This window comes from Mastigoproctus giganteus, chromosome 6 (genome assembly GCF_048544385.1).
Source record: "Mastigoproctus giganteus isolate SK-2022 chromosome 6, ASM4854438v1, whole genome shotgun sequence".
Lineage (NCBI taxonomy): Eukaryota > Metazoa > Arthropoda > Arachnida > Uropygi > Thelyphonidae > Mastigoproctus > Mastigoproctus giganteus.
In genome coordinates, this window is record NC_143580.1 from 73889686 (window position 1) to 73902991 (window position 13306).

Sequence of the window (13306 nt, forward strand, 5' to 3'; positions counted from 1 at the left end):
TACCCGATCAAATCGGTCAGACAAGATTTCCCCTTAACAAACGAATGCTGCGTCTGAACTATAGCTGCAGTGCTTCTTTAATGAGTGACTCCATTATTTTCCCTTTTCATTCTCTACCACTGTCACTGTAGTACCACACAGGTGATATGTTACTCTGGGGTTACTGTTTCCCATGTGCAGTACTTTGCTACATATGGGCTTAGAAGAGGCTAAGTGGCTGAAATAATTATTTGTTTAATTTAGGTGTTATGTTATATTAACATTTTTATATTAACCAAAATTGAACTTAAAGCTCTGTAATTAGTTAATGCTTTGACCATAACCACAGATAGGCCTAGTGGGTTTAGCAAAGTTGTCTTAAATAAAAAAATAAAAAAGGTCATATACTGATTAATCATAATGAGAATAGTTCTGTTAAGTTAAAGAACTTTAAACTAGATCTGATAAACTGACATGTCTGTAATTAGTCGTGACACCATTTGATCCCCCTTTGTGAATTGGGGATACATTTGCACATCTCCAGTCCTTGGGGACCTCCCTTGATTCCAAAGATGCCTTCATAAATATGGCTAAGGGCCAGCTTACTTCCTTTGCTGCCTCCTTTAATATAACTGGATAGATCCCATTCCCCAGGTGCCTTATGTTTAACTGCAACAATTTCTCCTCCATTTTGCTCTCAAGTATTACAAAATCATTTAACTTCAGTGTTGGGTCCATTATTGTTTTCTGTATTTGTAGATGATATTGATGATGGTATATCAGGCTTAATGTCCAGGTTTGTAGATGGTGCAGGGGTTGGCGGGGTTGTCAGGGACACTACTGACACTATGCTGCTGCGACAGGGTCTGGGGGTTGGGCGGATGGGCTGGGAGGTGGCGGGTGAAGTTTAACATTGACAAATGTAAAGTGCTACATATGGGAGGCGGCGGCCCCGGAGCAGCGTGTCGGCTCTGTGGTGCTGCACTGGTGGGAAGTGAAAGGGACCTGGGGGTGGTTGTGCAGGCAGGTGTGGGGTTCTCTGGGCGGTGCAGACGGGCTGCAGGAGTGGCTCGTGGTGCCTTGTTGGTGATATGCAGGAGTTTTTCTGGTGGGGATGGGGGGTGATTGTTCCCTTGTGTGGGGCAGTGGTCGGGCCATGCCTTGAGTGCTGTATGCGGGTCTGGAGGCCTCATTTTGGGAGGGATGTGGAGCTGCTGGAATGAGTGCCGGGAGGGGCAGCAAGATTAGTGAATGGAACAAAGGGGTACTCTTACGAAGAAAGGCTTAGGTTTTGCAAATTGCAGTGTCTGGAGACTGGGCACCAGCGAGGTGATCTGATGAAGGTGTGTGGGGCCTTGAATGGTTTGAGCGTGCTCAGTGCTGGTGGGATTCTTCCTCTTGCTCAGAGTGATCACCTGAGAGGGTGTGGATTTGGATTGGGGAGGGACAGATGTGGGATGGACGTGTGGAAGTTTGCCTTTGGCCGGCGGGTGGTTGGTTGGTTGGTGGAACAGACGTCCATCCCTTGTCGTGGAGGTTGATGGCCTAAATAGGTTTAGGGCTTGGCTGGACGGGTATTTCAAGAGAATGGAGGGGTGAAGTGGAAGTGGTTTTTTTTTTTTTTTTTTTGGCTGATGCTGCATAAGCTTGCTTTCTTGCATCATATGCCTCTACTAATGCTAATTTCTAATAAACTTAAACAAATCAAAACTCTAAAGTTAGTGGCATACACTTCACCTACTTTTCTCTTATTTATACTGCATCACTTAAAGCTAAACATTCGACTCCACAACTGTTTTAAAACCACAGTGGCAGTATATAATAGCAGTACACAGAATAAACAATTATACACTTTTTGTTCCCAACCAGGCTTCACTACAGTTCTAGCTTATGGCAACAATAACAGAATGAGATTACACAAATTATGAAGTGAATGAACATATACTTTGGATGGCTAACACAGAATTGGATTTACTTTTGCTTTCAATTAACAGTGAACATAACATCAGAAAGACAAGAAGAATATATTAAATATTACCAAATGTTTTGTAATTATAAAAAATACTATGACAATTGAAAAATTATACTAAATCATTAAGGAGAGAATTTTGTGGTTATTATAAATTCATAGATTACAGCTATTTACAAAATAAAATATTTTGTAAATAGCTGTAAACAGCTATTTACAAAATAAAATAAAAATATAATCACCTTTTGTTTAAGAATTCAATCATTACATTTAAATAAGATATATTAAAGAATTAGTTTGTATAATTATGTAATTATCACATGAATGAATGAAACAACTTTATAAAATAAAATTATGAAATAACCCTATATACAAAGGGTACTAGGAAAGTTTTGCAATATGACGCAACAATGAATCACAGGAAGCTGCTTGTTGCTGCATGTTGAGACATGTTCATACGTGCATAGTAGTCGCCGCCCCAAGTCGATGGGCTCAGTTATTCATTAGTAGTGAGAGTGTAAAGTGCTTGTGATGGCATCGTGGTCACGAAATGAGATAAGGACAGTTTTGCGGTATAATTTCGTGCGTGGTTTAACCATAGACCAGTGCTTAGAAGAAATGACTCTTGCACTAGATGATGATTGTCCACATCGTACAACGATATTCAGGTGGTATAGAGAATTCCAAAGGGGAAATTTTACTCTGGAGGATACTGAGAGGCCGGGAAGGCCACGAACGTCAGTTACGGAGGAAAACGTTACTGCTGTGAGGAAAATGCTTGACGAAAACAGGCGAGTGATTTACCAACAGATAGAGGATACTTTGGGCCTAAATGCACCAGCAATTCGTTCGATTCTGCAAGATCATTTGCACGTGAAGAAACTTTGTTCTCTCTGGGTGCCGCATCAACTGACTGAAGAGCAGATGACACAACGTGTGACTTGGTGCCGGGAGATGTTAAAAAAGTTTGATAAGGGACAATCTCGTTATGTGAACAACATCGTGACAGGTGACGAGACTTGGCTGTACTATTACGATCTGCCGACCAAGGCTCAAAACAAAGTTTGGGTCTTTGATGATGACGACACACCCGTAATTGTCAGAAAATCCCGATCTGTAAAGAAGAAAATGATAGCTGTATTTTTCAAATCGAGTGGAATTGTGGAACGTGTCGTTTTGGACACGCAGAAGACAGTCACAGCTAAGTGGTATACTGAACAATGCCTGCCTAAAGTAATTTGATCTATGAAGAACCTGCGGCCAAAGTCAAGAATGGACACCTGGTACCTCCATCACGAAAATGCTCCAGCTCACCACGCCAAAGCCTGCACCGAATATTTGACCACGACAGGACTGAAACTTCTCGAGCACCCTCCCTACAGTCCAGACCTTGCTCCCTGCGACTTTGCACTGTTCCAGCATGTGAAAATGAAGCTAAAAGGGAGGCGGTTTTCCAGTGATGAGGACCTTCTACGGGCTTGGGACAACGAGTGTGCTTTACTCCCTAGTGAAACTTGGCAGAACTGGTTTAAAGATTGGTTTCGGAGGATGGAGAGGTGTATTGAATGTAGAGGAAATTACTTTGAAAAAATTAAATAAACAAAGCTGTATTGCAAAACTTTCCTAGTACCCTTTGTATATATACACTATGATTTCTACAAAACTATGGCTTCTAATTGATTGAGTGATGTAAAGGAAAAAAGGTTTTAAACTCCTAACCATTAAACTGAAAACATACATCTGCTGCTACAAAGTATTAGTACATGTTATGGTACATACATAAAAAGACCATACTTAAAAAAAAGATTTTTAAATTAACAGACTTACTGCATCCCTGTTCATCATCTCCTTCTTCACAATCCCAAATTCCATCACATCGGGATCCAGCCATTACACAAGTAGATGTATTTTCGCATCTGAAATTTGTGTAGCAACTTTCATGACCTGTAAAAGAGTTAAATATTGAAATTAAAGCCCAACAGCTATTTAAGTTATTTTACTTACATCTGAACGAGTTTAATATTCCACCAATAAGAATTCCTCCTGTTTATTTATTCTAAGAATGATAAACAGCTGTAGAACAGCTATATCAACCAAAACTGTGTGTGTGTGTGTTTGTGCTTAAATGCAGTATATATACAAGTGTTACGTACACACGTACATAGGAAAAAATTAAATTTAATAAAGACATTTTTTGAAAAATGAAAACAATGAAGTTTGCTTTTTTTCAATGGTTAGCCTTCCCATGAATGGTACAACATAAATTTCAAAATATCATCTTATTAGTGAGAGTAATGTTTCCTTATTATTCCATGTAGACTAAGGTGACCATTCATCCCCGATTCTGTATTTCTTCCTTAAAGTTATAACATTATGAATATGTGACCAGAGCCACAATTTCGCTATTAAAATTAAAACTATTAAAATTCTGCTAACCTGGCAACAGTGTAACTGTACTGGTAATCCCCGAGGTCTCAACTTGAACATTCAACCGTGAACATTCAACCGTGATCAGTGATGAACGAGACATCAAAGTGGTTGATGACAGGAAGGGGCCTCCATAGCCCAGTGGTCAGGAGCGGAAGTGCAGTAGCACATGATCTTTGAGTAGAACGGGGTTCAAGCCCCTGACTGCTAAATGCGGTTGATCTGCCAACCCACATTGGACCAGTGGGGCAGATTGTGGTCCATTTCCCTCATCATGAATTGATGAGGAGGCTTCCATCCTGCAGTGGGTTGATAATAGCTGCAGTTTATCTTTTTTTTTTTTACCCAGAAGCATCAATCACCTGGATAGATGATTGATGAAGATTAAAGAAGCAGATTCTGGGCACTCGTCCACACCATGAGAAGGTGGGTCAGATTTCTCTGAGGGCCAAATCCAGAGAAAGGAAAAAAAAAAAAATTCCTGTAGTGCAAAAAAATAAAAATAAATAATAAATAAATAAAAAAAAAAAAAAAAAAAATCCCCGCGGTGAATGAAAAAAAAAAAATAAATAATAATAAAATTTAAAAAAAAATAATAATAAATAAAAAGTAGGAGTATTTTCGTAGCATTGAACACTTGTCTTTCTATTTACTACATGTGTTTACTGTGTTATTAAATAAAAAAGTTATACAAGATTAAAACTGTAAGTTGCTTTGTATGTTTAAATTTCAAATTAATTACGTACTTGTTATTTTAGAATTATGAGTTCAAAAAGGCGAAATGCTCACTTAAATGAATGATTACAAGTACAATTTTCATTTATTCATGCAGTTAACAATGAAAACACTTCAGTACAGTGCAATTCGATACTTTGTATAGCCAGTGGTGGAAAATCTTCCATAATAGACCACAAGAAAACACAAAAGCACAAAACTGCTATTATCGCAAACTTGAGCCATCAAAATGCAAATCAATTTAGCTACTGATGAAGGTACTTACGCCTATCATATGGTTATACACAATAAAAGCTTTTTGAAGCATGGACTGCACAATGAGTTTACAAAAGAAATTTTCAAACGAAAAGTTTTCTTGCTCAAGAACAAAGTGCAAGGCAATTGTAAAAAATGTATTTTACCTGTGATCACTGGAAGAAGTTAAAAATGAACTTAAAAACACAGATTTTGTCACCTTTTCTTGCAATATTTCAAATCACAAATACTTAAAGTTACTACCAATTACTGTACGTAATTTTGATGTATACAACATGTATGCCCCGATCAATAATAAAGTTTTAACTTTTGTTGAAATATTAGGCGAAACAGCTGACATTATTTCTTCAGAAATCATGAAAACAATTGCATCTTATGAGTTGGATAATAAGGTATTCAGACTTTCGGCCGATAAAATGAACACAAACTTTAGTAGTTTACTAAGAAGAGGCAAAGAAAATGTTAATAAATAAACTTAAAACCCAATTAAACATAATTGGTCTTGGCTGTAATGCACATATTGTACATAATTGTGCTAAGGCAGCTTTTGATTCAATGCCCATTGATACTGAAGTACAGGATTGATAAAATTAAAGTATCCCTATGTAGAGGGCTCTGGAGCAAGTTCTAAGGCTCATACTGAAGATAAATTTGGAAACAGGTACAATAAAGAATGCGCTCGCCATTTATTGGAAAAAAAAAAAAATAGTTACAAAATTTGTGACTATATAGCGCTGTAGCAATACAAATCACTTGAACAGCGCTACAATTGTTCAATGTGTCCTCCCTTTTGATCAACAACAGTTTCCATTCGAAGAACAGCATTTTCTACAGCAGAGAGTAACACGTCAACTGGAATAACCAGCACATGATGCCTAATGTCTCTCAGATCTGCCAGAGTTTGACATCCTTCCCAATACATGTGGACATGTAGACTTGTTTTTTAAAGGGGCGGCTCCTGGAACGTGAGTTCATCGCCACCTCGTATCTCTGTGAAGGACAGTACCACTGTAAGAGGGCTGAAATGTGAGTAGTATAGGTTTTCTGTGTATTATATGTGTGTTCTGTTGTTACGTTCTGGCCACTTGACTACCAAGAAGCATCAATCACCTGGATAGACAACTGATGAAGATTAAAGAAGCAGATTCTGAGCACTCATCCACACCATGAGAAGGTGGGCCAGATTTCTCTGAGGGCCAAATCCAGAGAAGGAAAAAAAAAAAATTTCCTGTAGTGCAAAAAAAATAAATAAATAAATAAAAAATAATAAAAAAACATAATAATAATAAAATTAAAAAAATAATAATAATAATAAATAAAAAGATACACATGGTTCTTCAAAAAACCCCACAACCAGAAGTCGCATAGGGTGAGGTCTGGTGATCGGGTGGCCAAGATGTTTGAAAACAACGGCTGATGACCCATTCGTCTGTAAAGTGTTGCCTTAGCAATCTTTGGACACAACAGTGGATGAGGGGTGGTGCAGTTATATTAAAGGAGGTGGCAAAGAACATAAGTAAACCATTAGCCATAATTATGAGAGCATTGTTGGACTCACGGGAGGTCCCCGGGGATTGGAGATATGCAAGTGTATCTCCAATTCACAAAGAGGAATCATCAATATCATTTATCAATGATATTGATGAAGGTATATTAGGCTGAATGTCAAAATTTGCAGATGATACAAAGGTTGGCAGCGTTATTAATGACAGCTGCTTCTGCAACAGGATCTAGAAGAGTTGGGAAGATGAGAAGTTGCAAATGAAGTTTAACATTGACAAATGCAAAGTACTGCATATGGGTAGCAGTAACCTTGATAAATGTACTGTGTGGTGTTTCACTGAGGGTAGTGGAGAATGAAAGAGACCTGGGGGTAATTGTGCAGTCAGATATGAAGTTTTCTGACAGAGCAGGTCATGGAGTCTCGTCAATGATATATGAGAATTTTGCAAGCAGGGATAATGAGGTGATTATCTCCTTGTATAAGGCAATGGTCAGGTCACACATTGAGTACTGCATACAGGTCTGGAAGCTTCTTTTTAGGAAAGATGAGGAGTTGCTAAAACGAGTACAGAGAAGGGCAACGAGACTGGTGAGGGGAACAAAGTGGTGTTCTTATGAAGAAAGGCTTAAGTTCTGCAAATTACAGCATCTGGAGACTAGGCCCTGTGAGATGATCTAATTGAGGTGTATAAGGCCTTGAATGGATTGAGCAGGCTGAATGTTGATAGGATTCTTCCTCTTGCCCAGATTACAAGCCTGAGGGGGCATAAACTGAAATTGAGGAAAGACAGTTGTCAAATAGAGGTGTGGAAATTTGCCTTTGGCAAGCGGGTAGCTGATTACTGGAACAAACTTCTAACTGTCGTTGTGGAAGTTGATACCTTAAATAAATTCAAGGATGAAGTGGACAGACTTTTGGAGTGAATGGATGGATGAAATGGGGAGGGGTTTTTTTTTTTTTTGTTTTTGCTGATTTTATATGAGTTCCCTTTCTTGCATCATATGCATCTACTAATGCTAATGAAGGCAAATCTACAATTCCAGATTCTGTGGACTTCTGAAAGTTCAAGACAGAGTGGATGTTACTGAGGTGATTAGTATTTTGAAGGTAGCTCCCAGGATTTATTTGTATTTTTGTGTTTCTTGGATATCCTCCCAAAAATGGATAGGTGTATTAGGACTGTGAATGTTGGGTGAGTTTGCTGATACAATTTTGAGGCTGTCAGTGGAGGGATTACTTTGATATAATTGAATCTTCAAAACATTGTTTGGTTTTTATGTAACTATAAAAATGGCATAATGGTTGCCTTATAAAACGTTACTTCTAACTGACAGCTTGCATTTTGATTTTGAAACTTTTGTCCTCCCCATTTGCTGGGTAGGACAAATAAACTGTCACTTATTTTGGACTGCTGGAGGGCTGCTAGCTGGGGTAGTACCGGACCAAACTATTTTCACACCACAGGCAGAAAGATTTTTCGGAGCCGCCTTTACTAAGGATGTATATTTTTATTTCATGATTTGTCAAATTTGGCGTCCCAGGCAAGGGACCTGCTAGCCCATGCCTTAATCCGGCACTGAGCTGGAGACATTTTTTCAGTGTAAATATAGCTACCAATCAATAGCCGACTTTGTTTTATATAACTTGTCTTTTGCTCTACATGTGATCTTGTATTTTGGTCTCTGCCATGTTGTCTCCTCCTCCTTTCAGTTGGGGAATTATGGTAACTCCTACATGACATTTTGGAGGGAAACTGTATATTGGTGTGGCCATATTTGTTTATAATGTCACTACTTGCAATATATATGTTGTGATAAAATACTGGGTGACACAACTGGTTTACTGAGGCATATATAGAAAACTGTCATGGCAGCTGATTAGAGAAAGAGCGGGAAAATTGTTTTTGGCAGCTGCCATCTTGGATTTTGGATTCAAATATATCATGTTCCTAATATTTTGGAACATGATATATTTGTATTAATTGCAGCCCCTGGGCCCCCAATTAGTGTGGTTTATTTTAGCATTTTAATAAGTTACCTAATGTTTTCACTTTTTGCCCACAAATGCCATTCAAGTAGTCATTTGGGCTTCTTTGGGCTGTTGTTCACCATTGATAAAAGTGTAATCACGGGGCTTCCTACTGGCTCAAAAAATCTACAAAAACTACTGTTGAGTGCCAAATATATTACTTAATTTACAAAGTTTTTGTGGTGCCCTCTGTAGATTACACATTGAGAAATAAATTCTTAAACATCAAGTTAATTTTCTATTAAGTATAATGTGTTGCTATGTTATAATGTTGCTATGTTCCTGGCTATAGGGTATATAGTCACATAATCCTTTGTGCTGGAGCTGATATAAACTGACTGGAACTGTTCCTGAGAGCCAGGGACTTCTGGTCTATAGTTAAATTGGTGTTTTTCTTTCAGCTATAGGTGTAGTGAACAGAGTCATTGCAAGTTTTTCATCCAGACATTGGATGAAAGTTTTTATATAGTGTAGTATACTTGAACTGTATAAAATGTCTAACGATAGTTCTTCTTCTGTAGATATACAGGTGACCAGGGCCAGATTAAAGCAACTGGAGGCCCTGGGCTAGGAGACCTTGGAAGGCCCAAAATTAATAGCCTGATCATGAGAAACAAAACCTTGTTCTATTCTTTATCTACTCAGTGAAAAGTAGAACATTACTGAAATTTTAGCATTGATGAAAAGATTGTTTATAAAATTATAACCTTTAATAAGTTTACAAAAGTATGGAATTAATGAAGACGTTCACACAGAATGTTTGTAGGGGAATCATAGCTATGTTATAACATTACACTATATACAAAGTCAGAACAGTTTCTTTCAAGCTTTTTGGATAGAAACTTATCAATTATATCATTAAAATCAGTAAGTTGCAGTTTATCATTTTCTATGCAAAGAATACTTAGATCAGACAACCGATCTTGGGACACTGTTGACCATATATCATTCTTTATCATTTTAGTCTAGAAAATGATCTTTTTCCAGTACAGTTGGTAACCATTAAACACAGGAACAATCTGAAAATCATTTCCACGTTTGGAAAAGCTGTCTGAATTTGCTTCTGGAATATTATTTGATACATATCATGGTGGCTGAAATTTTCTTTTTCAGGGTAAGCTTGTTTGAAGTACATTTGGAAGTGCAAGAGTTCATTGACTAGACTAAGGTCAACATCCTTTGGATACTCTTGCATCAACATCTCAAAGCCATTGTGAATCTGTTCCTTGGTTGCTTGAAGGTTCACCAAAAATGAAAAATTGCCAGCTACACTCTTATACACTGTAGTATAAGAGCCTTAGAAGAACTTTCTCCAATAGGAGAAAGCTTCGGGTGCTGTCCCATCATTGTTTTGTTTTTTTCGTACTCTCTGCCTTCTTTTGACAGTTTTGTACTCTACATCCAGTAGAGTAAATTTTGCTTGCTGTTCAATTTCATCAAAATTAGCCTGAGTGTTTGATACGAACCGCAATAGTGAGCTGTAAATATTTGCACATATGCTCGATGAAATTTGCGAACTTTGGAGTGCCTTGTTAATTTTATGAAATTGATCTAGCAAATGTGTCCAAAGGTGAAGCATGAAAATGAATTCAAATTCTTCCATTTTCTGCAGATTTTCAGCCTGTCGTCTAGTATCTCCTTTTTCAGTTTCATCACAGTAAATGACTGAGGGCTTCAACAATGTTAGCATAACTTTCGCTAATAGCTGCAGTAACTTTGATGTGAGCCTCCCATCTTGTGTCTGATAAATGTTTGGGAACTTTTGACTCAGGAGGCAAGAAATTTTTTAGCACTGCCCATATTTTTGTAGAAGCTGAGAAAAAACAATAAAGCTCATTTATTGTGCCAAAACAATTCACTGCATCCAGGCACAAGTCAACTACGGTTCGTCCAACTAGATTTAGAGAATGCCCAGCGCATGGAATAAACTTTGCAAATTTGTTCCTTTCCAGAATTTTTTGTTGAACGCCATTATACTTTCCAGGCATATTGGCTGTATTGTCATATGATTGTCCTCTACATTTACCAAAATCTATTTCAAATTCACTGAAGTAGTTCAGTATCAGCTCAGTCATACTTTCACCGGTGTGATCTATCAGTCAAAAAAACTCAGAAAGCGTTCAACTGGTAGCCATCACTAGGAGAAACATATCTAACAATGACAGTAAGTTGATCAACATGGAAAACATTAGGGGTTGAATCGACAGATAAACTAAAATAACCTACTTGTTTGATGTTGCTCAGTATTGATTCTCGAACTTTATTAGCCATCAACTGGATAACCTCCAAAAAAGTTACCACTGTTTGGTGAACCAAATATTTCATCATGTCCCCTAAATGCCAAGCCACATTCTGCCAAAAGGGAAATCACTGCAATAACTCGCTGAAGAACGTGCATCCAGTAATCCTACTCTGCTTTGATTTGCTCTTCGAGTTTTGATGTGGGCATTTGACCACGCTTTCTTGTTAAGTATGTTAGCATAGAGTTCATATGATTTTTAGTTTCCGTGGGTTTGAACAAGATAAGTGTGATGCCAATCATCGAATCCAGTAGAAGCTAAAGCTGTAGCTGAGGTAGTTTGCACATAAAACAGCAGACTTTTCTTTTTGTGGGAGAATACACTAGCCATTCTCAAGGGTAGGTTTCATCATTTACTTTGGTGGAATGGAATAAATTCTTTGAGCAGAACCGGGCTGGGTTTTTGTATGTTCACTTCAAATTTGTAAAAGGTCCGTTCCAGTGCTGACATTCCGATGGACCTTTTTCAATCCAGAATAATATATTTCCTCGTTATTCAATGTGGTCCATAAACCTATGTCATTGTCTCTGAAATCACTAGTGGTATTTTTGTGTCTGCAATGCTAGGGTTTTCGCTGAGATCATTTGCTTTGTTTTCCAAGTCTTTAAGACGGTAATGAGCTTGAACTGCTTCTTTTGGTGTAACTATCTTGTGGCATGTTCTTTCAGTGCCTTGCGTTAATTCTTTGGCTGTAGGGCCTGTCACTTCATTGTCATTTTCTCCAGAAGTTTCTGTACTTGTAGTGGTAGTTACTGGCAACAGTTCGCCTTGAAGTTCTTGGGAGGCTGTGTTCTGTATATAAACTGGTTGTTCTTCAGTTTGCTAAGTGTAGTCAATTTGATTTTCTTCTGTTTGTAAACACGAATATTCTGTATCTGAGGGATTATGTAGGGCTGTTTCTGCCTGCTGTACAAAGCCATATGACATGATTGGCTTTAAACGCTTGAGTATTTCCTTCTGTTCTTTTTGTTGTTTTCATTTACTAGCACTACTTCATATCACTTAATCATTATTATTTTCACAAAAGGTCAAAATTAAATATTATTGTGATTCGCAATGATATAAAAGAATCCTCACTTGTTCTCAAAACGCACACTACAATGACAGACAGTGATCTGAACATCTGTACTGATTCATAGCTGACTTCTGATTTTCATTTGATTCTGAGTAGCTTTAAAGCCTCCACGAACTTTAATAAACAGTAAGTATGCACTTGTGTAACTGTTATACAGTCAGATTCATACATCACGTGTTTAATGTTACTAAGCAACTGAGCCTAGATAGTAAAATCAAGGATTCAAGGGCGAGTGCGTTCGGAACTCCCATCAATGTGTTCCTGAATTTTGGATTTGTGCTTAAACATTATTTTGGCCTGGGTATGCCCCTGATTTTTATCGTTACAAATGAAATAAAATTAATGGTAAATTTTTAAATTTTTTTTGGCATAAGGCTGAGGCCCTGGACTACAGCCCACTCAGCCCATATGTAAATCTGGAACTGCAGGAGTTTTCTCCCTTGGAATCAACCGAAGGTGAGGCTGATGCCCAAAGTGTAAATAATGATTGTGAATTGGAGTGGTCAAGTTGTACCCTAAATTTAAATTAGTTGTATGCTCTCAAAAATAACTTGTTAGATATTTTTAAGAGTAGTAGTGTGGTTATTCCCCTTATGATGGTGAAGGTTAGTAAAATATAGAATAGCATGGAGAGTCTAGTAATAGATCTTACAATAGAGAACAAAAGGTTGAAAACAACTAGATACTAAGGTAATGCCTATATCTACTCCTGTGGTTACATATGCTAGTGTGGCCACATCTGGCACAGGCAGAAAAACTGCTGAAGAATTAGTTCCTTCAGAAACTTAAGTTAAGCATGTGACCCTTGTCAATGCAAATGATGAGTGTGAACTCAAAACAAGTGAAGAAATTAAGGTCATTTCTAAGAACTTTAGATTTGAAGGCAAAAATGTGAAAATTAAATCCATTTGTCAAGTTAGAGATAAAGGTATAGCATAGTAACTGTGACCAGAAATGACTTGAATAAATTGAAAAGTTGTTCTAAATTTAAATATCATAACTTGAATGTTGATTTACCACGCAAACTTAACCAG

At 37.6% G+C, this 13306-nt stretch overlaps 1 protein-coding gene across 1 annotated transcript in view; it reads right to left on the reverse strand.

Moving 5' to 3' along the window:
- LOC150084411 (uncharacterized) overlaps positions 1 to 13306 on the reverse strand; it is a 646726-nt gene that overhangs the window by 164888 nt on the left and 468532 nt on the right. Inside the window, exon 10 of the mRNA XM_090376219.1 lies at positions 3776 to 3892. Coding sequence (XP_090232345.1) covers positions 3776 to 3892 — 117 coding nt within the window. The remainder of the gene's footprint in view (positions 1 to 3775; positions 3893 to 13306) is intronic.